The sequence below is a fragment of the Poeciliopsis prolifica genome, unplaced genomic scaffold (assembly GCF_027474105.1).
Source record: "Poeciliopsis prolifica strain line A6 unplaced genomic scaffold, Auburn_PproV2 SCAFFOLD206, whole genome shotgun sequence".
Classification (NCBI taxonomy): Eukaryota; Metazoa; Chordata; class Actinopteri; order Cyprinodontiformes; family Poeciliidae; genus Poeciliopsis; species Poeciliopsis prolifica.
Window position 1 is genome coordinate 153705 of NW_026562581.1, and position 26117 is coordinate 179821.

The following is a 26117-nucleotide window of genomic DNA, read 5'->3' on the forward strand; positions in this document are numbered from 1 at the left end:
TCATGCTGGGAGGAACATGATCACAATGTATTGATCATGTTGGGAGTCGGGTTGTTTTGGGAATGCAGCCCAAAGCGTGTGGTAAACTCCATCTAAGGCTAAATACCAGCACGAGACCGGGTTAGAGGTTAGGGTTAGGGTTAGAAGTTAGGGTTAGAAGTTAGGGTTAGAGGTTAGGGTTAGGGTTAACCAGCTTCATCGATGTCGGAGCTGCCTTTGGTTTTAACGGTGAACAGTCTCCCTCTAGTGGCTGATAGAAGCAACGCGTTCCAACGTCCAGTGAGACAAAAGTTGCTCTTCGTGGATTGTTGTCAGCGGAACTGAACTCGCTGACAGATTAAACCAAATCTGGAACTTCTGGAAATATATTTATGAAATTGTCGAGAAAACAAAATGCGACTCCGGTGGGACTCGAACCCACAACCTTTGAATCACCTCTCAAGTGTTTGACTAGAAGTCCAATGCGCTATCCATTGCGCCACGGAGCCACCTGTTGCTCAGCGGCACACTCTGGATTTTAACCAGCAGCATTGCCTCCAGGTTGTCTTTGGTCTCGAGCATTGATGTTGCCCTAATGATTGACCTCTGACCTCCTAAAACTGGTTCTGCTCTTCATCTCTGTCATCATCATCAAATAGGCGATAATGTGATATTTACACTGGATGACGAACTAAAAATGTTTAACTTAAGACAGGGGTCGGCAACCTGCGGCTCTTTAGCGCCGCCCTAGCGGCTCTTTGGAGCTTTTTCAAAAAATGTTTGAAAATGGAAGAAGATGGCGGTGGGAAATATATTTTTTGTTTGAATATGTTTCTGTAGGAGGACAAACACGACACAATCATTCTTAACGTTTTCCAAAGCTATAAAATGTGTAGAATAAATATTAAATGTCAACAAAGATTTGCGTCACAGCGTTTCTTCCAGCTGGGCGGGACGCGAGGCAGGTCTGGCGTTTTAAAGAGATCATTTAAATGATAATTAGCTGAAGTTTTTTTTTTTAGAAACATGTTTCTGGTTTGTTATCTTCGCTTCGCTGCTTTTTGCCTGGCTGAAGTTTTCAATCTTCCTAACAAAATGTCCTACAGATTATTGGACGTTTTAACAGAAAGAAAAGCCAGAGGAAACCAACAGTGCCATCTGGTGGGAAATTAAGATATTACATGGTCTAGAAATTAACCAGGTACAATACTGCCACTTGGTGGACAACAAACAAAACTACATCTCATAAAAGTTTGTGACGGAAGTTCTACAAGGAAACTTGTTCCTACAAAACTGTCCTGATGATGTTTGGCTCATCTGTCCATGGAATACTGGCATCATTTCAGAAAAATACTGAGAAATTAGAAATAGAAATTGCGATCAGAATGAATTGAGTTGGCTCTAATTTCACTCGCGCTGTGTTTATTTTGAAGCAGAAAAGCGGAAGTGATCCCTGTACTGTTTTTAGCGTGTTAGCAGTAAACAGAATGGCAGACAGAACGAGCCGTGTGTAGAGATAAACTGATTCTAATAGATATAGAGCTGCACTCTGGTTCGGCCCATCCGCCGCCATGTTTGGAGGAATGAATGGAGTCTTCCGCACCTCTGCGCTCAGAGCCCGGATAGCTCAGTCGGTAGAGCATCAGACTTTAATCTGAGGGTCCAGGGTTCAAGTCCCTGTTCGGGCGTTAGCTTTTTTAATGTATTTCTGACCTGAAACGCAAACCGAGACCCTTCAGGTGTGAATTTCAACCGTTTCAATGTGTAAGTTTAGTTTAGATCCAACTGTTAGACATTTTACTCTATGGTCGTAATTGGAGGTTCCTAATTAATGAAGCCATAAGCTGGACGCTCTCCGTCTTTCCCCTTCATTTCAGACTGAATCCTCTTGATACGTTGAACTGTTCACTTCAGAAATCAAAACAGTACAAAATGTTACATTCCACACTAATAAAGAGTAAATAGGAAAGAGAAAGAAAAAGCGAGGTCAAAAACTGTGTGGCTCCTCCATCTTCCTGTCTTTAGCCACATCCAACTGGAAACCACAAGATTCTACAGGAATACTTTGTGTTCCTACTGTGGGAATCAATATTTAACACCAAAATATTAATTTGTGCTCATGATCTTAGTTGATTCTGATGTCAAATGTTAAATTATTGGGTTGCCATCAGGCAGATTAAATAAAGTATGAGAAAACCATGTCATGTGATGCAAACCTTTTTATTTGACTTCTATAGCAACTCAGAGGTAAACCTGATTATTTAATGATTCTGACAAACAGTTGGTGGAAATGCAAGAGTTTTATTAGATAAATATTAAATGATCAGACCAATAAAACTAAAGCTTTTTAATTCTGGATGTGATCAAAGCAGAACGTGGTCTGGACTCCTTTGGCATGAATTCATGCATCACTGCAGGATGTTGTCGTTACCATGGCGACGAAAGCACCAATCATGACTCAGACAGGAAGCAGAACAGAAACATTTCTATATAATAGAAATACTTTTAATTTTATCACAGGCATAATTGTAAACAAGATATTTAAAAATGCAGATTTCATTTTTGTCATCATTCAGGTTGTTTCACAAACACACCTGCTCACACACACACACACACACACACACACACACACACACACACACACACCCACACACACACACACACACACACACACACACACAGAAAGAACCAGACTAAACAGAAAAACAACATGTGACGAGAGATTCTTCTGCTTTAAAATGATCCAGACGGATTCGCCTCCAGAGCACACACACACCCTGACACACACACACACACCCTGACACACACACACACACCCTGACACACACACACACACACCCTGACACACACACACACACCCTGACACACACACACACACCCTGACACACACACACACACACCCTTACACACACACCAAAGTTCTGCATTGAGTGGGAGGGGCCATGTTGACGATGATGATGTAGTAACTTCTACCTGGATGAAGCAGAGATCCTGGAAAACAAACAGATTTACATTCAGCACCGTGTTTGTCTGCGCCGATGAAGAGCGCCGATGAAGCCTCACTGTAGCTTGTCTTGCAGCAGCTCCAGCCTCTGCCGATCCACGTAGCGCGAGAACAGAGACAGCAGGTTGGGAGGCGTGAAGAGGGGCGGAGCCAGCGATGAAGACGGGACGCCGAGCAGCTCCCTGGTCACCGAGAACACCAACTCAGTCCTGGACCGACACAGAGGATGATGAGGACGATGAAGAGGCAGGAAGCAGGACGAACCGTCGGCGCAGACTCACCATCGATTGTCGTCCATGAGCTCACAGTTTGGGTCGGAGCTCTGCATGCGCTCTCCTTCGCTCAGGATGAGAAACAGCAGCGTCACGCCGAACTGCAGACAGAGCGAGAAAACACTGGAGACCGGTTGGTTTTTATAGAATAGTGTCACAACGCCGCCGCCATGTTGTCTCCAGGTTAGAACTGTTTGTGTCTAGCATCAGGATGCAGCAGCATCATTAGCAGGAGCATCATTAGCAGCAGCATCATTAGCAGGAGCATCATTAGCAGCAGCATCATTAGCAGCAGCATCATTAGCAGCAGCATCATTAGCAGCAGCATCTAGTTGATGTAGTAAACAGTAGATGGAGTTTGTTTTTAACAGGAATCTCATGTAAAACGGTTCGTGAAAACTTTGAAGCGACTCGTAACATTCGCCTCAGTCAAGTTAACTATAATCTGCCCAGCATGCATTGCAAAGGTGAAAAAAACTGCAGCAACCGCTGGTGAAAAATATGTAATGCAGATGTAAAATATTTTTATGTAATTAGGAGTTTTTACGTATATAACATGTTGAACTGATGATCAGCTCCATCAGCCATCAGAGACCTGATTGGCCTGAGACCTGATTGGCCTGAGGCCTGATTGGCCTGAGGCCTGATTGGCCCGAGCGGCCGCCGCCTGAGCGGCCGCCGCCTGAGCGGCCGCCGCCTGAGCGCCGCCGCCTGAGCGGCCGCCGCCTGAGCGGCCGCCGCCTGAGCGGCCGCCGCCTGAGCGGCCGCCGCCTGAGCGGCCGCCGCCTGAGCGGCCGCCGCCTGAGCGGCCGCCGCCTGAGCGGCCGCCGCCTGAGCGGCCGCCGCCTGAGCGGCCGCCGCCTGAGCGGCCGCCGCCTGAGCGGCCGCCGCCTGAGCGGCCGCCGCCTGAGCGGCCGCCGCCTGAGCGGCCGCCGCCTGAGCGGCCGCCGCCTGAGCGGCCGCCGCCTGAGCGGCCGCCGCCTGAGCGGCCGCCGCCTGAGCGGCCGCCGCCTGAGCGGCCGCCGCCTGAGCGGCCGCCGCCTGGCCTGCATCGATGTGTTACCTTGTTCTGCAGCGCGGCGGCCAGCTGGCCCTCGCCGCCCTGCAGCTCCTGCAGCAGGTCTGTGAGGGCGGAGCTGGACAGAGACTGGATGACTGCAGAGACCGGCTCCACCAGGCAGCACAACGCCTGCGAGGGAACAAGCAGCTTCTTTACTTAAAAACTGTTTTACGAAGGAACCAAGAAGAAAACGGCTGAACAAAATCAGAAAAATGATTTTCTGTTAAAGAGATTTTTCTGACGGGAAACAAAGATGGCTACCTGGTCCTGCTTGTCCTTCTTCGCTAAGGCGGGGAGGTTGCGTGCAATCACCATGACAACGCCAGCAGCCTGTGCCGCGGGCAGGAGGGGGAGGAGCCTGGAGACGAGACGCTTCCCTTTCCGCACCGACAGGATCATCACACACTGCTCATCGCTCACCCTGAGGGCCACACACACACACACACACACCACATGCATACACACACACACACAGGCATACACGGATACACACACACACGCACACACACACACACGCACACGAACACACACACACACAAATCATCTATTTGTTATTTATTGTCACAATAAATTCCTATTAATGATAAAAAAAGTCTGTTTTCATTAATTAGTTTATTTTCTCTGCTGTTCATTTAATGAAAGTATCAATAAATAATAATTGATTATAAAATGTGATTAAATATAATTAGTGTGAAGTTTATATACAAATCAAACTGATTTATAATATCGTCATTCAGTCGAACAGAAACTGATTCATTATTTATCATGAGAATAATAACACAAAATATCATCATCAAATATTAAGTCAATGTCACCAAACCCACTATTCACCTGTCCCCCAGTCCCACCTGTCCTCCCAGTCCCACCTGTCCTCCCAGTCCCACCAGTCCTCCCAGTCCCACCTGTCCTCCCAGTCCCACCAGTCCTCCCAGTCTCACCAGTCCTCCCAGTCCCACCTGTCCTCCCAGTCCCACCTGTCCTCCCTGTCTCACCAGTCCTCCCAGTCCCACTTGTCCTCCCAGTCCCACCAGTCCTCCCTGTCTCACCAGTCCTCCCAGTCCCACCTGTCCTCCCAGTCCCCCTGTCCTCCCAGTCCCCGTCCTGCAGCGAGTTGCTCAGTTGCTCCGTGTTGCTCTTGTGTTGCTCCAGCAGAGCGTCTCTGTCCTCCTCTGGCGTTTGGACGAAGCGTTCTCGAAGTCCTGGACCTCCAGCAGCAGACTGTACATCTGGAGGGACGGGAGCTGATCAGAACTTATTGATTCCTTATTGATTCTCACCAGTTTGGAAATAAAGAATATGATCCTGCAGCATTTGGTTCAAACAAAAAGAATCTTGTTTAAATAAGTCGGCAGTTCAGTATGAACTGAAACGTTATTAATATTTATGTCATATTAATATTTATGTGTGTTTGAACTGATCATCAATAGGAAGCGACCGTCTGTCAGAGACGTGCTGCAGCGCTCCGGCAGGGCGCAGCGCCCCCTACCTTCTCCACGGTGTACAGCACCTGGCGCCTCTTGTTCCACACCTGCTTCTCCCTCTTCTCCTGCAGGAGGACAGACAGAAGGACTCAGGACAGGCCGCAGCTGAGGGACGTCTTCACCTGGACGTTTGGACCCACCTCGTCGTCGGAGCGGGTCGTTACCACGGCGTCGATCATCTTCCTCGGGTTGTTGACGCTGGACACGGTCAGCTTCCCCAGAGACCCCGCAAACTGAACTGCAGAGACACGCAGGACGTCAGGAGACCCGCAGGACGGGGGACAGAGGCTCCCTGCGGGTCCTCACCTGGCCGGTAGGTGTGCTCCACCTTGGCCACCTGCGGAGTGATGAGCTTGGTGGTGTGCTCCTTCCTGCTGCTGTCCCGCTCCTTCTCCTGACGCTTCTCCATCTTCTCATAGTAGTTCTGCAGGGAGACAGAGAGACGCCTGTCTGTCCACCGGAACGCACCGAGAGGTCACGACCTTCAAGCACCAGAAGTCATGACCTTCAGACACTGAGAGGTCACGACCTTCAGGCACCAGAAGTCATGACCTTCAGACACTGAGAGGTCACGACCTTCAGGCACCAGAAGTCATGACCTTCAGACACCGACAGGTCGGTCAGGTCGGTTCTACCTGGTAGTAGTAGTCGTCCAGGTACGGGTCGGTGCTCTGCAGCTGCATCATCTGGATCTTGGTGACCCACTCCTTCTCCTTCTGGCTCATCAGGTTGCTGTACGGGTCCCGGCTGCGGCGGTCCAGCCCGGTTCTGACCCGGTCGCTGCAGAACAAGCGGCGGATTCTGAGAACAGAAGCTCCTAATGCAGCTAACGAGGCAGAGGAAGCGAGCGCGCTCTCACCCGCCGCGGCTCTGCATGCGCTGCGTCAGCATGCGGCGGTGCTGAGGGTGGAGGTGCGTCGTGTTGTGCCTGATGGGCGCCGTGTGGTTGGGGGGGCCGTGCGGCGGCGGGGGGCCCATCCTGTGGCCGTGAGGAGGAGGGGGGCCCCCGAAGAAGGGCCTGAACCCGGCGCCGGCCAGCAGGGGAGGGCCGGGGCCGCCGCGAGGAAAACCTGCCACCTGGTGGACGGAGGCGGAACGTGTCACAGAGCTGCACTTACTAACGAATCAACTGCAATTAAACTGGTCCAATCAGGAGCCAGAACACTGACACAAACAGGAAGTGACCAATAAGGGACCAGGAAACAGCAGAACCCTCGACCCAGATAAATGTCTGGAGAAACAATCAGGTTTCAGGCTGAACTCTAATGGTCCAAGCGAGCAGAACCAGAACCTCCTGGAACCAGGGTCCGGTTCTGGACGCTTCATAGCAAAAAGCTGAACGGTTCCAGAAGAACCTGAATATCTGAGTTCTGAGTAAACAGCAGAACCAGAACCAGAGAACGGATCATCCCGGTTCTGATGGTTTTCTTAGCCGAAGAAAAGGAAACAAGCTGCGTTTATGGGTCAGAACCTTTTAACCGGGTTCTTATTGGGTTCTCTGGTAGAACTGGAAATGGAAGCTGCATCAGAACCAGTGCTTGGTTCTGTCCTGGACCCGGAGTCCTGCAGAACAAACCTGTGGTACCGACCTGGGAGTTGAGCAGCTGAGCCCGTTGGAGCTGAGACAGAACCGGACCGACTCTGGGAGGGAACGGACCGCGACACAACGGAGAATTCTGAACAGAGCAAGGAAAAGCAACGGGTCAGAACCAAGACAACGGGTCAGTTCTCCACATCAGGACCGGAAGATGACAGCAGAACCGATTACAGGAAGCAGAGAGACTCACGGCCATGTTGAGCAGCGTGTTGGGAGAGGCGCTCAGGGAATGGAGCCGGTACCGGTGCTGGACCGGGGCTCGCACATGGACCGCCGTGGGGTGGTGGACCTACACACACACACACACACACACACACACACACACACACACCACACACACACACACACACACACACACACACACACACACACACACCACACACACACACACAGCTGGAGACTCAGAGGAACACGCTATGGTCTGAGCGTCCGTCTCCGCGCCTCACCTGGTGGTTCAGGCTCATCGGTGTTTGGGCGGCGTCCCGATAGGCACCGCCCTCACCGGAGGAGAGCCAATCACAGGAGAGGAGGAGCGGGGCGGGGCTCTCTCTGACAGGTCGTGACCTTCATCGCTCCTCCCCTGAGGAGGGCGCTTCGGTAGCCTCCTGATGATGGACATCAGTGGACTGTCCTGAGGACGGAGCAGAAGATGGAGCTCAGGTTCTGGTTCTGGTTCTGGAAGGAGAAAGGCGTTTCTCTCACCTCCATGTGTGTGACGAGTCCCGGCGTGACGCTGACCGGCCCGAAGCCCATGCTGTTGTCCCAGATGCTGTGAGAGTTCATCTGTGGAGACGAAGTGGGAAAGTTAGACCTAAAGGTCAGATCCGGTGACCTTTACTGGTACCGTTGGACAGAATTCAGACTTTAATTTGAAAAGTTTCTTGCACTAAACTTGATTCATCAAAAGCAAAGGATAAACAGCAGCTGTTGGCGCGCAACGATGAGGAGTTATCGGCAAACCTCCATGGAAACATCATGAGTCATGTGATCCACAACAGGATGTTGCTACTGGAGGAAACCATGAAGACAACAATGACAGGAAGTTGATGGCGCAGCCTGTTTCTTAATGTTTTATTTTGTAAATAAACTCATTCACGTGATTTTAATTGTGTTTCTTATTAAATATAAACACTGTAATTATGAAATTTAATTTTTTAATGTTAGCTGAACATAGCAACATCGAATTTGTAGCGAAAACGCAGCTTCAGATGATTCTGCTCCACTTCCTCTGAATGACGGCGTGAGGGAAACCGAGGAACGGACCTGGCCCATGGGAGCGGCTCCTCTGCGCAGGAGGTGCTGCTGCTGCTGGTAGCTGAGCACGGAGGAGGCGGGTAGGCCTGCGGGACAAACATCTCAGCTCAGAAAGCGTCCAAACAGGAAGTGACCCGTCACTAGGTGACCTGCTCACCTGAGGCGGGGGGTCCGGGGGGCAGCTGGTGTTTGGGGGGGATGCAGGCGGGCTGCTGCAGGACTCTGGGCTGGTCCGGGCCCCGCAGCACGGACAGAACCGGCCCGGCCGACCCGGGGGCCGCCCGCGCCTCTCTGCCTCCGACGCCGGCGATGGCCGGGTCGGCGTCCAGAATGAAGCGGGCCAGAGACTCGGCCAGGTCGCCGCCTCCCGATCGCTCGTCTGCAGAGAAACAAGAACGCATCAGAACCCGGAACGGACCGCTCTCAGGGGCGCCGGCGGCCCAAACCCACCGTGACCCGGCAGTCCAGAGGAAGACGAAGAGAAGCCGAGCGGAGGGTGCCGACCCACGGCGGTGGAGGGGGCGGGGCCCGGGGAGGAGTCTCCGCCCCCCTGACCCCGCCCGGCGCCCGCCCGTCCCGCTCGTCCAGCTCCGCCAGGCGCTTGTGCTCCTCCTGCCAGTCGTCATCTGGAAACACAGAGCAGCTTTAATCCCAGAACCACCGCAGAGTAGAAAGAAAGCGGCGACTGCTCACCGATGGCGCCGGCTCCAAACGTGTCGTCATTAAACTGATCGATCTCATCTTCCTCTCAATCAGCCCATCATCCTCTTCCTCCAGAGTACAGTCGTCATCCAGGGACTGAAAGCAGAAGATCCTGGATTATCCTCTAATAAACTGGTCAGAACTGTCAGCAGATTAATCTGACATCGCCATGATTTCATAAATGACCTGAAACCGACCATCAGACCCGTTACAGTAGTTCACATCACTGTGAGTGAATCAATGCCACGTTGAATCTGTTTGACCCACATCGTCTCTGCAGCAGCAGCAGAATGTCCCGTCCAGGAGGAGGACAGGATGAGCCGAGCAGAGACAAAACCTGCTTCTCCTTTTTCTCTCCCTTGTTTCAGTCTGTGGTTCTTTATGTAGGCTGAGAAAATACCGATCAAGATCTGTTGCAATAAATCAATCATCTGAATGATCAATTAAAATGAGGTCAATAATCTGAATGATTTATTGTTTTCCTCTTTGTTGGATGATAAAAGTTTTATTTACAGAAACTTCATTCATTTTGTTTGTTTTGGACATTTAAAATGTTTTCTAGTCTCAAGTGTTAAATGTTTATTCGAAATTAAAGTTTATTGATCCTTGAAAATGTTCTTTCATTATTATTATGTTACTTAAAAATGGTATCAAAGAGCGATACATATTATCATTTATTGCTATAATTTCTGATCACTTATCGTCCAGCAGAATTTATTGCGACGGGCCGACATGAGACCTTTGACCTTTGTGCTTCATACTGGTTTCACCGGATTCATTGTGATTTACTGGTTTGTTAAGAACAGTTTTCACCAGTATCACAAAATCGCTCAAGATTTGATTCATTTTAATTCACATATGTGTGACTGATGTGATGTCACAAAATATTACCGTTTTATTTACAAATGAGTAACTTTATGTTTCAGGCTCCGTGGTTCTGCTGTTCAGTCAGCGCCGGGTCCTGGACCGAACCGAGTCCAGACACGTCATCGTTCATGTCATCGATCACCACAACATTCTGTTCACAGAAATCGAATTATTATTTGGTATCATCTTTAAACAGTTTCTGTTGCACAAACTGTTTACTCATCTGCTCTCATCACACTTCATGTCTTCTCATTTCTATCAGCCTGATCGAAGTCAAATCAATAACTGATACTCTAATGATCAGTTTATGCTTTATTCAGCTGTAATTACTGGTAATTAAAGCTGATGAATATGATGAGACATTATTATAAACCCAGTTTTATTATTAAACATTATAATTCATAAAATTATTAATCTGGTCAAACATCAAATATTTTGACATTCAGGATATAAAAATGAAACTAAACATTTTCGAGGCTCAACACTGGAGCTGCTTTCAGGGGAATTTCACTCTGTTTTAAATATTTTTGCATCTAAACTTTAATTATTTTTAAATCTACGATTCTTCAGACCAGCATCAGTTTGTTACATCAGCAGCTTAACTTTAATAAAAAAACATTAAAATAAAAAACAAAAGAATTGTTGCTACAAATGCACTAAAGAAATAATGAATTTTTCCAGTTGCTGGTTGGACGACTTTTTATCTGAAATTAATGTTAATACTAATAAATCTTTATTACTTCATATCAGTTTTTGCCAATATGATCAATTATTGCAGGTTTTTGCCGGTCCTGATGTGTTTGGGATTTTTGTCCTGTCGGAAAACAAAACTGTGTCTAAGTATCAAACATCAGCTTTTCCAGCAGCTGGAAGCACATCAGATCCTCAGCATGATGCCGCCACCACCATGCTTGCCATTAGGTGATGTCACGTTTGAAAGCCTCCCAACATTTTTACCCTAATTGTGTCCATTTAATAACATAAAGCTGTCATTCAGACAGAAGCTTCAGTCCGTCTCCTTTCTGAGGTCAAACTGGCCGCATGGAGACACTGGAGTTCTGGTTCCTGGTCTGATGTTAAGATCTGAATTAGACCAGAACCGTTCTGACAGCTGCAGACAGAAACCTGAGGAACTTTATTTTCTCTTATTTAAATCTCCACACTAGGTGTCCTGCAGGTTTCAGATATTTCTGCACCAACAAACCTGAACCAAAGTCTGAATCAGAACCTCAGCAGGTTCTGCAGAGCTCTCATAGTGAGTCATATTTATTATTCAGGTGTTGAACCTGCAGGACACCGGCTCTAAAAGACTGCACTTTCCATCCCTGTTAGAACATGGAGCATATATTAAATGTACTGATTTATAAGTTTTGATTTTCAAAGCAACTAAAGCAGGTGAAGCCCTGCAGGAGCCGGACAGACCCCTGACAGCCTCCAGGACAGTTAGCCTCTAAGCTAGCACCGCCGTTACATCACGCTTTGAACCGGAGACGGAAAACCTGATGGAACCAGCTCCTTCTAGCGCCGATACGGAAACGATCAGAATCTGGCCCGTTATAACACAGGCTGACCCACAGAACCACAGGTCCGTCCCGGGCCATGGCACCGGAGAACGCACGCCGTCGCTCCGCATGAACCAGCAGGAAAGCGCGCTGCTTCACAGGCCGCAGGTGGCATTGAGGTCCAAACAAAAGGGAATGGAGGACATTTAACCCCGACCAGGCCAGGTTCCCCCTCAACACCTTCCTCAGGCCCCAGACGTCCCGTCCAGAACCGGACCGGAACCGATTCTCAAGGTTAAATCTCACCTGAAATCGGAACATCTATCTTCTGGTTGTTGGGAAAAGGAGAGCATCGGGAGCGAGGAGGCGCGAGACTGACGCAGAGGCACCGCGCGTACGGAACCGACGTGAACGAGCACGTATCTGACGTCGTATCTGACGTCGAGCGCTGCAGGGGCGTTCCCTCTGCTGGACAACAAGGAAGCAGGATGGAAACTTGAGGAGATCTGGCAACACAGACAGAAAAAGCCCTTCAATACAAGGCTCTGCTCTCATCTTTAACGGTTATATGCCTTTGCTTTTACTATTCTTTGCTTTAAGATGATAAACATTTAAATTATTAAACGATGCACTTTAATCTCCAAGAAATGTTTGGGTAAAAATGTAAAAGCAGACCCAGTAATATTTGTCCACTTTTGCCATTATTTGTCATTTTACTCAGACAACCTGCAGGTTGTATGAAGGGGAGATGCATTGATCACGGTGATTAAAGTCCAGTTTAATAAACCGTATTTTGATGGAACATATTCTATTAAACAAATAATAGTAAATAACACTATAATCAGAATAGGGGCTATTTTCAGCTATAGGACAGAATTAATCTGGCCAAAATGACAGGAACAATGTTTACAATGTTTACAGGAGATGAAGTGAGTTTTTAACGCATCAATGCAAAAAGGTTCTGGGTTCAAATCCCAGTCTGGGTCTTTACATGTTTCTCTCCAGCTGCATGATCCAACATGGCAACACGAATAAACTGATTTTGACCCTACCTGAGTCACAATGAACATTTCTATGTTTAAAGCCGGGTTTGTCTAAAGAAAACTGGCTAAACTAACAGAAATCCTCCAGAAAGTTTAGCCATGGATCATGGATCTGTTTTCACATTGTCTCTTAATATCTAAACAACAGCAGATTGCATCAAGATTTGTATGAAAGGTTAAATAAAACTGGCCTGTTTAATAAAAGGAAATGTTTGATATTTTCCAGCTGAATTTGTTGGTTGTTCTCGGTCAGGTGGACAGCCTGAAGGTGATGAGGAACCGTGTTGATGAATCGTTCCTGTTCTCTAATGACGCCATTCTGTCATGTTTTCCTCAGGAATCCTCAGCGTAGCGTCCATGTTGGCGCCGCCATGCTTCTGTGGCAGATCCACACCCTCCACCACCTGGACACGTCTGGCTTCGGTCGTCCTTTTCCTCGCCACGGCCTCCAGCTGCTGTTTTGGTTCTCCAACCACTGCGTGACCTTTGAACCGGACAACTCTGGGGACGTCATGAAGGTTGGTGAAGCGCTCCGCTCTGCCTGCTAATGAAGCGGCGAGTAATCACGTCCCTCTGGTTCTCAGCTGGTGTCGGGGTGTCAGCCGGAGAACGGGGCTTTCGGCTTCCACAGGTTTGGGAACATGGAGGAACTTCTGCCTGTTCTCCTCAAACCCAAGAAGAACAAGAGCAGCAGGCAGGTCAGCAGCACGTCTCCATCCATAGCGTCTGCAGGGATCCGCTGCAGCTCATTGGCTGATCTCAGGCTAATGTTAGACGTCTTCTTCACTCAGTAACAGCATCCAGACTGAAGAGTGTTGCTGTTCAGCCGTTTCTGCTTTCACTGAGTGAATATAAGAAACTCGTCATTGAGCCAAAAATGACAGAATTTGATCTCCAGATGATTTTTTAGTAAATCTTTAAAAGCAGGAACTGGAAGTTACCGTCAGCATAAACGTCTTTAGTGGCTCCGCTTTGGTAAAAACCTGAAGTACTTGGACACGATTTCAGGAAAATATTTAATTGTGATATGATTGTTGAAAAATGGCTTTTTTTCTAGACTCTGTTCTTTGTTTATTGCCATGAGCTCCAGCCTGTGAAGAAAAACTTCTGGTGTTGGTGTTGTCATATAAACAGCCAGATAGTATAGATAGCATGAATGTAGCTAAAGCATATGAAATATTACCTTCTTCTACATATTGCCTCCAAGCCGTCCTTAGGGTGACGGTGTAGTGTGTAGTTTTAGAAGCAGTAGAGACTCAAATGGAAGCATAAAATCTTTCCTAATTCTTCCCTATGAAAACTTCATTTTTCATATTTAAACATCTTTTTACAGAAGTCTGGTTGAAAGTCAAAGATTAAAAGCAGTTCAGGGTGGAAACAGTGGATGTTCTGTGTCCGGTCTCGTTCAGAGGTCGGGTTCACTCCCTCTCTCCCTCCAGCTGGTTTACTTCGTGGTCGGGAACCTGAGCACCCAGTCTTACCCGCGGTCCGCCGACCTGCCGCCGTTCGTCCGGGAGAACCTCGGGGCGGGCGGCGTCTCCAACAGCGACCGCATCATCATCAGTTACCAGGTGAAGACCCGGCTGGTGGACAAGGTCTACATCACAGAACACGAAGACGCTGCTGCTGGACGGTTCCGATCCGACGGAACTCATGAGGTCAGCTCGCAACTGATCCGACTTCTGCAGAACCCGCAGCTGGACCTCAGCTCCCTCCTCACTCAGATGGGTTACTATGACGAGGTAGTGATGCTGCAGGACGCGGAGAACCCTTCAGTCCAGATGATGCTCAGCATGATGCAGAACGATCCGACCGAGTTCTTCTCCCAGGCCTTCAATCGCCAGCTGGACCTGGACCAGTTCTGCTCCAGCACTGACCCAGATGGCAGCGGGAGCCTGGTGACTTACACCACCCTGCAGAAGAAGAAGAAGAAGAAGAAGAAGAGCAAAGCAGCAAGAAACCGAAACCTCGGAGGGAACTTTCCCTGCGCTCCAGCTGGTTGGATCCATACCGAGGTAAACACTCAACCTGTTTTCACATTTTAGAGAGATTTACAGAAACAGAGCAAAGGTCACCAGTGGAGGCGCCGCTAACCACAAAGCTAGCTGCGCTAACCAAAAAGCCAGCTGCGCTAACCAAAAAGCCAGCTGCGCTAATCAAAAAGCTAGCTGCGCTAACCAAAAAGTAGCTGCGCTAACCAAAAGCTAGCTGCGCTAACCAAAAAGCCAGCTGCGCTAATCAAAAAGCTAGCTGCGCTAACCAAAAAGCCAGCTGCGCTAATCAAAAAGCTAGCTGCTCTAACCAAAAATAGCTGCGCTAACCAAAAGCTAGCTGCGCTAACCAAAAGCTGCGAGTCATTAATACTCGTTCTGCTAACATTGAAGTACTATTTCAACATATTTGGTAAAATTTCACCAACTTGATATTTAGCATAAGCTAGTGCTAAAGTGCTACAACAACATAATATTTAGCAGAAGCTAACACTAACGCAATGAATTCATGCTTACATCCACTATGACACAGGTAGTACAACTAATAGCATATTTAATGTTCTTGGTAAAGAATAAATGTCATTTGCTGCACTGCATTTGGGTAGAGGATGTTAGCTCTGCTATTAGCGCATTAGCAGATTAGTGGACGTTTGCCCACCAATACATGGACAGATAAATGAATGCAGTGGTGGCTATTGCTAACTAAAACATTAGTTGTGCTAAAGCTAAAGTGCTAATGCTAAAGTGCTACACCAATGCAGTATGATAGCTGATGCTAAAGCGCTGAATCCAATTGACAAGGAGTAGGAAGAAGCAAACACTTATTTAATCCTTTACTTTAGAGAATGTAAGGACAGTGATTCAGATACATTTTGTTCTTGTTTTTTCATTTTTGAACCACAAGCAGCTAATTTATGAAGCTTTATTAATTCGATTAACTTTAATTGTATGAATGTGACAATAAAACAGCAAAGTGAATATATTTCTGAGGCTGAGCGCAGATTTGACTTTTTCTGATTGTCTTTCTGCAGATTATTATGAAGATTACTGGAGCAGGTCCAGTTATGGATATGAATCTGGTTATGGATCCAGTTATGGATCTGGAGGCAGCCATGGTAAAGGAAGCGAAGGCGGATTTTCCTGGTTCCTGAAACTCTTCCTGAAAGCCGGAGCGCTCTACCTGGCAGCCAGATGTTTGTTCTGGTTCCTCAGGAACATCTGGAGCTCTAACTGGGATGACAAGCTCCTCCAGCGGATTCCAGGCTGGACTTCTCCGTATCCCAGTTATCCACGAACTCACATCATGCTGGACTATGTTTACTAGACCTGTCAGGACTTTGACTAGGACGAATTCTGAGTTCCTGCTTCAAATGATGCCGGTTGAAGACTCAAGATGAGGATTTTAATGATTCTAAAGTGATTTTATGTTTTTTCTATCTTGTTTCAAAGCCATTATTTCTGATTTCTTTCTTAAAGTTGATGAAAACATTTAATTTAAGATTATAATACTATGTTAGACCAATAATGAGAAAAAATGTGGATTTTGTGAAAAATGTTAACAAATGAGCCTCTTCTGAACATATTTTCTGATTTATTGATTATGACTGTATATTCCAACAGGAGAAAATTGTGTGGAAGGAAAAAAGTAGATAAATAGTGTGATTGAATCTGAGTGCAAATCTATCGAGGGTGTAAAACACCAGCAGCTCCTCCTCCCTGAGGATCCTCGTCTGGGTGAAGCAGAAAAACTTTCCTTCAGCACAGAAATCACAAAACATGTCTAATTTCTCTCTGGGCCTTCGAACCGGTCTGTTCAGCCAAAATGTTAATGTGGTGGTAAACACTTTTATTTTCATGTTTTGTTGGTGAAATGTTGACATTTTCATTCAGATTCAAACAGAATCAAATATGTTTTAGGCTCCTAAACGACTGACAGGCTTGTGATTCATCACCACAGAGATCAGGTCGCACAGCAGGAGCTTTTTATGCTCCTTCATCACGTCCAATTATTCTGCTGCGTCTGATTTATTCAGTAATAATTCAGACTGGCTGAAAGTGTTTAACCACCAGGGGGAGCTCTCGCGCTACTGCCATGTTTGGTTTCATGTGCTCTGATCAATGATCAATTGGTTTGTGTTTGAATTCAGATTTTTCTTGGTTTATTACCATTGAGGATTTTCCAGACTTGTCTTGCCATAATCCCTTTATCTGACGTATTATTGTTGTTAAGGTCTTGCCATAATCCCTTTATCTGACGTATTATTGTTGTTAAGGTCTTGCCATAATCCCTTTAGCTGACGTATTATTGTTGTTAAGGTCTTGCCATACCCTGTTCACGCCTTTATGTTTTTGGGTTGTTTTAGTTTCTTTTACTTTGCAGATCAGGTGTTTGTTCCTCCTCTGGGTTCATAGATTCTTTCATGTTCTCTCTACCAGCCTGAACAACCAGATCAACGTTCCTTCAGAACATTTCACGCTTAAAGCTCTTCTTTTGTTTTGAACATCACATAAGAACAAAAGTTTTGTCCAGAAAATGCATCTAGAAAACTCTGGAAGAACTCTGATGAATGGCTGCTCGGCTGTTCTCCGTCACTCTGACTGTCCTCACCTTTCTCTGCTGCTCTTCTCTCTCATGGCTCAACACTCTGCTTGCTTGATTTGTTTTTATTTCTGTATTGAATATGAACATCCAGATCTTTAGAAAACCGAAACTGCTTTGTAAAGTTTTGCCAGCAGATCCAAACATGTTTCTGTCTCATCTCTTTGTTTACCTGCAGAAGGTTCTGGAGGATTTATCAGAGGCTGAAGTTCTGCTCCCGTCATTTGTTTCTTTGTTTGGGACATTTCCTGCAGTGTGACTCTATATTTATTGCCCATTGTTAATATTTTCTGTTCTGCTCTGCAGGACTGAGCCTGCAGTTCAGCCAAGCTATGGTGCGTTCAGGGACCGTCAGTAAACTATATAACCTCTCTGGTCATGAAATACAGATAAATCTTTGGTTCTCGCTGTTCTGCTCGCTGTTTGTCCTCCACGATGGGATGCAGGTACATCTTTAACCTCATTGTGTTGTTCATCCTTTCTCTTCTTTCTTTGCTGCAGAAAGGTGTTAAATCTGTGGTTCAGGGGCCATTTGCAGCACCAGAAAAGTGTCTTTGTGGCCTCCAGCCAAACTCCAGCAGCGGTCCAAACGTGGCTCCAGATAAGAAACTGATCCAGATGAAAATGTTTCACAGTGTTCAGTGAGAGAGCTGGCTGGTCTCCTAATGGTCTGTTCATATCCCCAAATTATTTCAAATCACTTCAGATTCACACAATAAAACAAGAGGAATCGATTTGTTAGGAAGGCAGCTTCTCTTGGAAACTTCTTCTAATTTCTGAAGTTTCCAGTTTGGCTGATAAAAACATGTTTGGATCTTTTTGTCCTCCAGGAATGTTGTAGATTCTATCAGCTCGTTCTGTAAGCGAAGGGAGTTTACAGCGTTTTCATCCTATCAGATGATAGAAGACAAGAAACCGGCTGCATGTTTCCAGTTCATGTTTGGACCTGTGAGATCAGACTCACAAACAGCAGCGACGTCTCTGCAGGACTCACCTGACAGGTTTCGTCCTCTGATGTTTTAGACTGAGCAGGTCCAATCCGACTCCACCACAGGTCCAACAGTCCAGCTGGGCTCTGGACTCACCTGGACTGTGGACTCACCTGGCTGTGGACTCACCTGGGTTCTGGACTCACCTGGGCTGTTAGGCCGGTCCAGGTGTTGGTGGGAGGAGTTTCACTGAGACCAGAACCGCTGTGGAGCTCAAAGCCTTCAGAACCAAGAAGACTCAGCAGAGACTGGCAGCTTCAGCAGGTAATCAATAGAAAACTTGACATGATAATAAACTTGGCGCTCCGTTCTGATCGAACTGTAACTCAGTTTATAAAACAACTGAAACTGAACTGATTATATTTTTCTGTTTTTCTGAGCTGTAAAATGAACTGAGATGAACTAAACAGTAGTAATTATGTTGGTATTTATGTTTTTCTGTTTTTAGGGGTCCAGAGACAGTTTGGTTGATTTGCTCTGATTAGATTCACCTTCTGCTTTATTGTCGTCGCTGTTGTTGGACGTCTAAGACAAGACCAGGCAAGTTTGCATAGTTCTAGTCAGTCGGGTTAATTCTGACTATTTTCCAGAAGAATAAAGACAAAAAGGTAAAGAATATTACAATAAAGACAGCAATGCATTGAAACATTAGTGCATTTGGAAGCTTTGATGAGAATTACTTGGTCTGTTTGCTTTAGACTCTCATTCACACAGAAACTGCATCGTTTCCAGAAATGTTTCCATCCACAGAGAAATACTTCTTCAAACCTGTAAGAGGCGCTAAACATGTAGCCTGGAATAAAAACTCCATCAGCTGAACAAAAGAACCAGAAAGACAAACAGCAAACTGGAGACTCTAGTTTAGAGTCCAGATGAATTCAAACTTCTTCTGTGCATCACATCGGATTATAAAACGACAAGACAAATGATTTGTTCCTGTTGGGTGTGACGCGCTTGGCTGCAGATCAGCTTAGAGGCTGAGATAAAAACTTCAGCGTTTTTACAAACAGGTGTTTTCATGCAAAGTTTTTATCCTGTTTCCATGTGGAGGAACCACACAGATGGTTCAAAAGTTTCCACTTTAGAATAAAACAGTCCCATCCAGAGCGAACATCAGAGAGCAGCAGCAACATGTTGATCTGCATCACTGAGGGTCAGCGACAGTCTCGGTTTGGTTGCTCTCTGTTCTCACTCAGAGGAAGGAGCAACATGTCCGTCACCAACACGTCTCTGCTTTGTTTCATCTCATCTTGCTGCTGATGGATCAGCAGATGGTTCTCTGCATCATGTGTCGTCTTAGCGACCGTGTCATTCTGTGTTTGCTTATCATCCATCAAACTGCATTAAAGTGACCTGATGACGGGTTTCATGCTGACATGATGATGATACATATTTAGTTTCATCATGAGTTATTCTGGTGGTGCCGCTTAGCCCGGCTGATCCGGCCCAGTGCCTGCATGGTACTGGCCCAGTGCCTGCATGGTACTGGCCCAGTGGCTGCATGGTACCGGCCCAGTGGCTGCATGGTACCGGCCCAATGGCTACATGGTACCGACCCAGTGGCTGCATGGTACCGGCCCAATGGTTGCATGGTACCGGCCCAGTGCCTGCATGGTACTGGCCCAGTGCCTGCATGGTACCGGCCCAGTGCCTGCATGGTACCGGCCCATCGTTCAGCACCTCCTGGGCTGGAGTACCCAGCATGCTCAGTTGGGCTGAACGTGACATCAGAGCTCCGCTGGTTCCTGATTGGCCAGAAGATGCCGTCACTGGTTTGGACTCATTTCTAAAATCAGCGACCGGCTGCATTAAAGCTTTAAGCAAAGCTGTGGATGTTTTGGTTCTTTTGGACCGACCCACATGGATTAGGGCTCCACCGTGATGGAAAACAAACATTATAGAGTTTATTAGAGTCCAGCCAGGCTGAGACTAAACGGCCTTGAGCTCCGACAGCGTTCCAGGAGGAACGGTCACCAAAACGCTCCTTCACTGCCTGTCGGTCTGTTCTCTGCTCTGAATCGTCAGTGATGTCGTCTCACCCACATATCCAGACTTAGCTTTATTTATTAATACCTTCTGAAGCCTCTGGATGCTGAACTCATGACTCTGTCCTTCCAGGTTGGAGACATGGCCTCAGATCACAGGCAGGCGGCCGCTCTGGGTCGGCCCTTCGCTCTGGGAATGCTGTACGATGCTCGACAGGATGAACTCATCCCAGGTCAGAAGATTAAATATTTATGACCGACACCCTGAATGTGAGGAGGAACATTAAAACAGCTGCAGGTCTATGTAAAGTCTTCTGGAATAAACTGGTTTTTGTCTGTCTGGTTTAACCAACGTTACAGTGGAACATTATAACGGATATTTTCCACGCAGTCCATCCTATTCCTATGTCCCATGATGCTTTGCATGGTCCATGACAATGATTCCTTGAGCTTATAGTAGATCTGCATTCATACACATCCAGGCCTCAAGATGTCCTGCAGCTTTTAAAAGTCTCTCTGCTTCAACACACTGGCTCCATGTGAAGCTCATTAGCAGAGCTGAGCTGCATGAGAAACATTCACTGTTTCATTGGAGACACATCTAAACACTGCAGGACTCTGGTTGCAGGACTCTGGCTGCAGGACTCTGGCTGCAGGGCTCTGGCTGCAGGACTCTGGCTGCAGGACTCTGGCTGCAGGACTCTGGTTGCAGGACTCTGGTTGCAGGACTCTGGCTGCAGGACTCTGGCTGCAGGACTCTGGCTGCAGGGCTCTGGCTGCAGGGCTCTGGCTGCAGGGCTCTGGTTGCAGGACTCTGGTTGCAGGACTCTGGCTGCAGGGCTCTGGCTGCAGGACTCTGGTTGCAGGACTCTGGTTGCAGGACTCTGGTTGCAGGACTCTGGTTGCAGGACTCTGGCTGCAGGGCTCTGGCTGCAGGGCTCTGGTTGCAGGACTCTGGTTGCAGGACTCTGGCTGCAGGGCTCTGGCTGCAGGACTCTGGTTGCAGGACTCTGGTTGCAGGGCTCTGGCTGCAGGGCTCTGGCTGCAGGACTCTGGCTGCAGGGCTCTGGTTGCAGGACTCTGGTTGCAGGACTCTGGCTGCAGGGCTCTGGTTGCAGGACTCTGGTTGCAGGACTCTGGTTGCAGGGCTCTGGCTGCAGGGCTCTGGCTGCAGGACTCTGGCTGCAGGGCTCTGGTTGCAGGGCTCTGGTTGCAGGACTCTGGTTGCAGGACTCTGGTTGCAGGACTCTGGTTGCAGGACTCTGGTTGCAGGACTCTGGTTGCAGGACTCTGGCCCGTACGCTCGCAGGTAGCAGCTGCTTTGTCAAATGGACTGTTGAGGCCAGCAAAGATATAAAAATGTTCTGTTTCAAATTCTTGATCACTCTGATTACATCTGCATGACAACAACCCAGAGTTTGCAGGACGGAGACCAGCGGTGGGGAATCCTCGAGGGCTGGAGTCCTGCGACTCTGAGAGTCTCAACATGCTTCAGTCCAATAGTTTAAGCGCCTCCTAAGTGCAGTCAGGTCCAGAGTCCTGCTGATGACCTCACTGTGTTGAACTAGAGACACATCTATAGTTTGCAGGACATCAGGCCTCCAGGCCTGGAGTTTCCCACACCGATGTAGACTGACATCTGACCAGCGAAACCTGATTCTGTCATAAAATAAAAATAAACTATATTTGACTGGCAACTTATTTGGTTCTGATAAGCATCTGAGGGATTTCATTCTGGAATCATCAATGTGTTGCTTTATCTTTATTTTTATGGTTAATTTGTTCTAGAAATCCAATTTTTTCAAATCAAAACGTTGTTGATCCTCTTGTTTCAATGTTCAGGAACCTTTGAGTGAAACGATTGTCAATGATGCATAAACATGAACTTCTGGTGAAAATCAACAGATATTCATTTATTTACAGATTTCACTTTGTGGGACAGAGAAACGATTAAAAAGGTATCGGTAAAGACGGTCCAGCGCAGCAGCATTTATGACTCTTCGGCCTCAGACTCCATCGAAACCGAAGCGTCTCTGCTGAGCGCCGACCCGTCGCTCATTCTCAGCGTTCGCAGCGGTCTGGTTGAAGCTGGAGGATCTGCCAGCTATCTGAACGATCACAAGCAGTTCAGGAACCAGAGCAGAGTCGTCCTTCACTACAAAGCAACAGCGGCTTATGAACGACTGGATCTGAATCACGCAGAAGCCAAAAAGCTGCAAGTTAGAGACGTGATTAAGAACAGCAGAGCTACGCATGTGGTCAGCGGCGTCCTTCACGGGGCCAACGCTTTCTTTGTGTTTGACAGCCAGAGGTTAGACAGCAGCAGCCTGCACAGCATGGAGACAGCCATGCACAGCTTAGTGCAGAGGATCCCAAAACTGGATCCTGAAGGAAACGCAGTCAGAAATCTGAGAGAAGAAGAAAAAAACATCATTGAGAAGTTCACCTGTAAATTTTATGGAGATTTCATTCTGGACAGGAACCCTGCAACCTTTGAGGAGGCAGCAGACGCCTGCAGGAAACTCCCAGCGCTTCTGGAGACGATGGAGAGAAATCAGTTCCAGTTAAAGTTTGGCTGACTCCTCTGAAGACCCTGGATTCATGTGCAGCTCAGCTGAAGGACGACCTTTCTGTCGGCCTGATCAGAAAGGCCGATAACGTTCTGAGAGGAGTCAGAGAAATACAGACGAGATGCAACGAGGCCATGGAAAAGGAAGCGGTGAAAACTTTCCCACAGATTCGCACAAAGCTGAAGAGTTTCCAACATCTCTGTGAAAATTACCTGGAAACAGTCCAGCAGACCCTGCAGGAGGAAGTTCCTCTGATCCGGGAAGGTAAAGAAGAAGAAGAATCGTTAGAAAACTTCCTTGATGAGCAGGAGAAGACGCCGTTCAGCCGGAAAAACTTAGACATGTGGCTGGATTATTTAGACAGAGAAATCAACGTCATCACATCCTGCTTGGACATCATGAAGGGGATCAGGGTCATCCTGGACGAGTCAGACCTGGACAGACACGTTCTGGGTGCAGAAGACGTCCTGTGCTTCATCTTCACCTCCATTCAAACTCGTGACGCCTACATGGAGCAGATGGACGGTTTCTTCAGTGAAACTCCAGCCAACGTGGCTCCACCAGCGAGAGACCAGTGGTTCTCAGAAAGACAGAGCAGAGCAGAAAGCCAACATGATCTCAGAAACGGCTGAAGGCCTGAAGAGCAGCAGCGGCTTCAGTTTCCTCATCGCCGCTCTGCCGAACGAGGAGCTCAGAGGAGCAACCGTCCACCATTACAGGAAAGGTGTGAAGAAAACCCAAGACTTCTCCAGACCTGAAATTCATCAAGTGAGAAACGTGACGGAGAAACAGAACCTGGTGTGGTGTAAGTACAGACTAGTCATCTCCACTTCTCTTAAGTTACATGAAGAAAGTTGTTGATCAGTTTTACCAGATGCAATCAGTTTATTAAGTCCAGTAATGATGAAGTGAAGAGACACTTTATAGAATTTATTCATGACTGAAATAAAATCCGTTGATTTGATCGTTGCAGTATGTAAACTTCTGGTTTCAACTGTAAACAAAAATGAAGGGAAACGTTTTTTATTTAAAGGATCTTCAATGCGGGTCAAACTGCTGGTTCCTGCTCACAGATGAGCCACAAGGCTTCAGATGAACTGCTCTGTTTTATCCAACAGATTCCTGTCATCTGGCTTTGGACCCAGAAACGGCGAACGGGAACCTCCTTCTGTCTGCAGGAGGCAAAAAGGCGACGTGTGGATCCAGGCAGACGTACCCTGCCACAGAGAAGCGCTTTGATTCGTACCCGCAGGCTCTCTGCAGCCAGGGCCTGAGCGGCCGCCACTACTTTGAGGCGGTGTGGAGCAGCGAGGTTTCCAAAGAGCTGGGTATCGGTCTCGCCTATGAAAGCATTCCCAGGAAAGGAAGCGGCAGGAACACTGGGTTTGGATATAATGATGTCTCCTGGTATTTTGGCGTTAATGGCGGCGGTCTGCGCGCGTGGCACAGGCGCAGTAAGACCTGGTCCTGCTCTCCCTGCTGGATGCAACAGAGTCGGGGTTACTTGGACTGGGCCGCTGGGACGCTGTCCTTCTACCAGGTGTCCTCCGACACTCTGACCCATCTCTACACCTTTGAGAACCGATTCTCTGCTCCTCTTTACCCGGGTTTCTACATCTGGGGCAAAAATAACTATGTTACGTTCAGCCCAGTTTAAAGGAAACTAATCAGATGAAATCCACTTTTCAGCTCTTATACTCAGTTTGTAAATATTAAATTTAGTCTCAGTCTGTAATACCTTCACTTTCTGTTTGGGTCATACTTTCCAGTCGGTTCTGTTTTCTCTGTTCTGTGTTTCAACCATCAGCCCCAATGTCTGCTGTGGAAATATTGGGGCTGAACACTTTCACAAATCCACCATTTTATTTCTCACAGTGATTTGATGCTCCAGCTTTAAAGATGCCAAAGTGGAAAAGTGAACAGCGTTGAGCTGTTGGTGTAATAAACTACATATTTCATTACATCCTCAGCACAAAATGTCGCTTTATATTTTGATTTTTTGTAAATGTTCTGTCCTTTGTTTGCTTGAATCACATCAGTGACGAGAACTTTAGCAAAATCCTCCAGAAGCAAAAGGATTTGATCATATGATGGGAGATCCTTCTGTCTGGAATCAGAAATGAATTTATTCATCTGATAAATGAATTTATTTACCTGATAAATGAATTATTCACCTGATAAATGAATTTATTTACCTGATAAATGAATTTATTCACCTGATAAATGAATTTATTCACCTGATAAATGAATTTATTCACCTGATAAATGAATTTATTCACCTGATCAATGAATTTATTCACCTGATCAATGAATTTATTCATCTGATAAATGAATTTATTTACCTGATAAATAAATTTATTCACCTGATAAATGAAATTTATTCACCTGATCAATGAATTTATTCACCTGATAAATGAATTTATTCACCTGATAAATGAATTTATTTACCTGATAAATGAATTTATTCACCTGATAAATGAATTTATTCACCTGATAAATGAATTTATTCACCTGATAAATGAATTTATTCACCTGATAAATGAATTTATTCACCTGATAAATGAATTATTCACCTGATAAATGAATTTATTTACCTGATAAATGAATTTATTCACCTGATAAATGAATTTATTCACCTGATAAATGAATTTATTCACCTGATAAATGAATTTATTCATCTGATAAATGAATTTATTCACCTGATAAATGATTTATTCATCTGATAAATGAATTTATTCATCTGATAAATGAATTTATTTACCTGATAAATAAATTTATTCACCTGATCATGAATTATTCACCTGATAAATGAATTTATTCACCTGATAAATGAATTTATTCACCTGATAAATGAATTTATTCACCTGATAAATGAATTTATTCACCTGATAAATGAATTTATTTACCTGATAAATGAATTTATTTACCTGATAAATGAATTTATTCACCTGATAAATGAATTTATTCACCTGATAAATGAATTTATTCACCTGATAAATGAATTTATTCATCTGATAAATGAATTTATTCACCTGATAAATGAATTTATTCATCTGATAAATGAATTTATTCATCTGATAAATGAATTTATTTACCTGATAAATAATTTATTCACCTGATCAATGAATTTATTCACCTGATAAATGAATTTATTCACCTGATAAATGAATTTATTCACCTGATAAATGAATTTATTCACCTGATAAATGAATTTATTCACCT

The 26117-nt window shown here is 46.3% G+C and overlaps 1 protein-coding gene, 1 non-coding gene and 2 pseudogenes across 3 annotated transcripts; 2 read left to right on the forward strand and 2 right to left on the reverse strand.

Moving 5' to 3' along the window:
• Positions 1-396: 396 nt before the first annotated feature.
• trnar-ucu (transfer RNA arginine (anticodon UCU)) lies at positions 397-488 on the reverse strand. Its single transcript is given in 2 exon segments — positions 397-432; positions 452-488. It is a non-coding gene; the product is annotated as a tRNA-Arg (tRNA).
• Positions 489-2183: 1695 nt separating this feature from the next.
• LOC129356895 (protein PAT1 homolog 1-like) lies at positions 2184-10339 on the reverse strand (annotated as a pseudogene).
• Positions 10340-12208: 1869 nt separating this feature from the next.
• LOC129356890 (uncharacterized) lies at positions 12209-17559 on the forward strand. 2 transcript variants are annotated; one of them, XM_055026432.1, is made up of 5 exons: positions 12209-12281; positions 13099-13279; positions 13346-13459; positions 14201-14776; positions 15784-17559. In XM_055026432.1, exons 2-5 carry the CDS (start codon positions 13133-13135, stop codon positions 15901-15903), a joined length of 957 nt encoding a protein of 318 aa, XP_054882407.1. In that variant the 5' UTR covers positions 12209-12281; positions 13099-13132; the 3' UTR covers positions 15904-17559. The 2 variants fall into 2 exon arrangements, with proteins under 2 accessions (XP_054882407.1, XP_054882406.1); XM_055026431.1 differs by lacking the exon at positions 12209-12281 and having other exon boundaries at positions 12771-13279.
• A 2881-nt stretch (positions 17560-20440) lies between these two features.
• On the forward strand, positions 20441-25101 carry LOC129356891 (stonustoxin subunit alpha-like; annotated as a pseudogene).
• The last annotated feature ends 1016 nt before the right edge of the window (positions 25102-26117 follow it).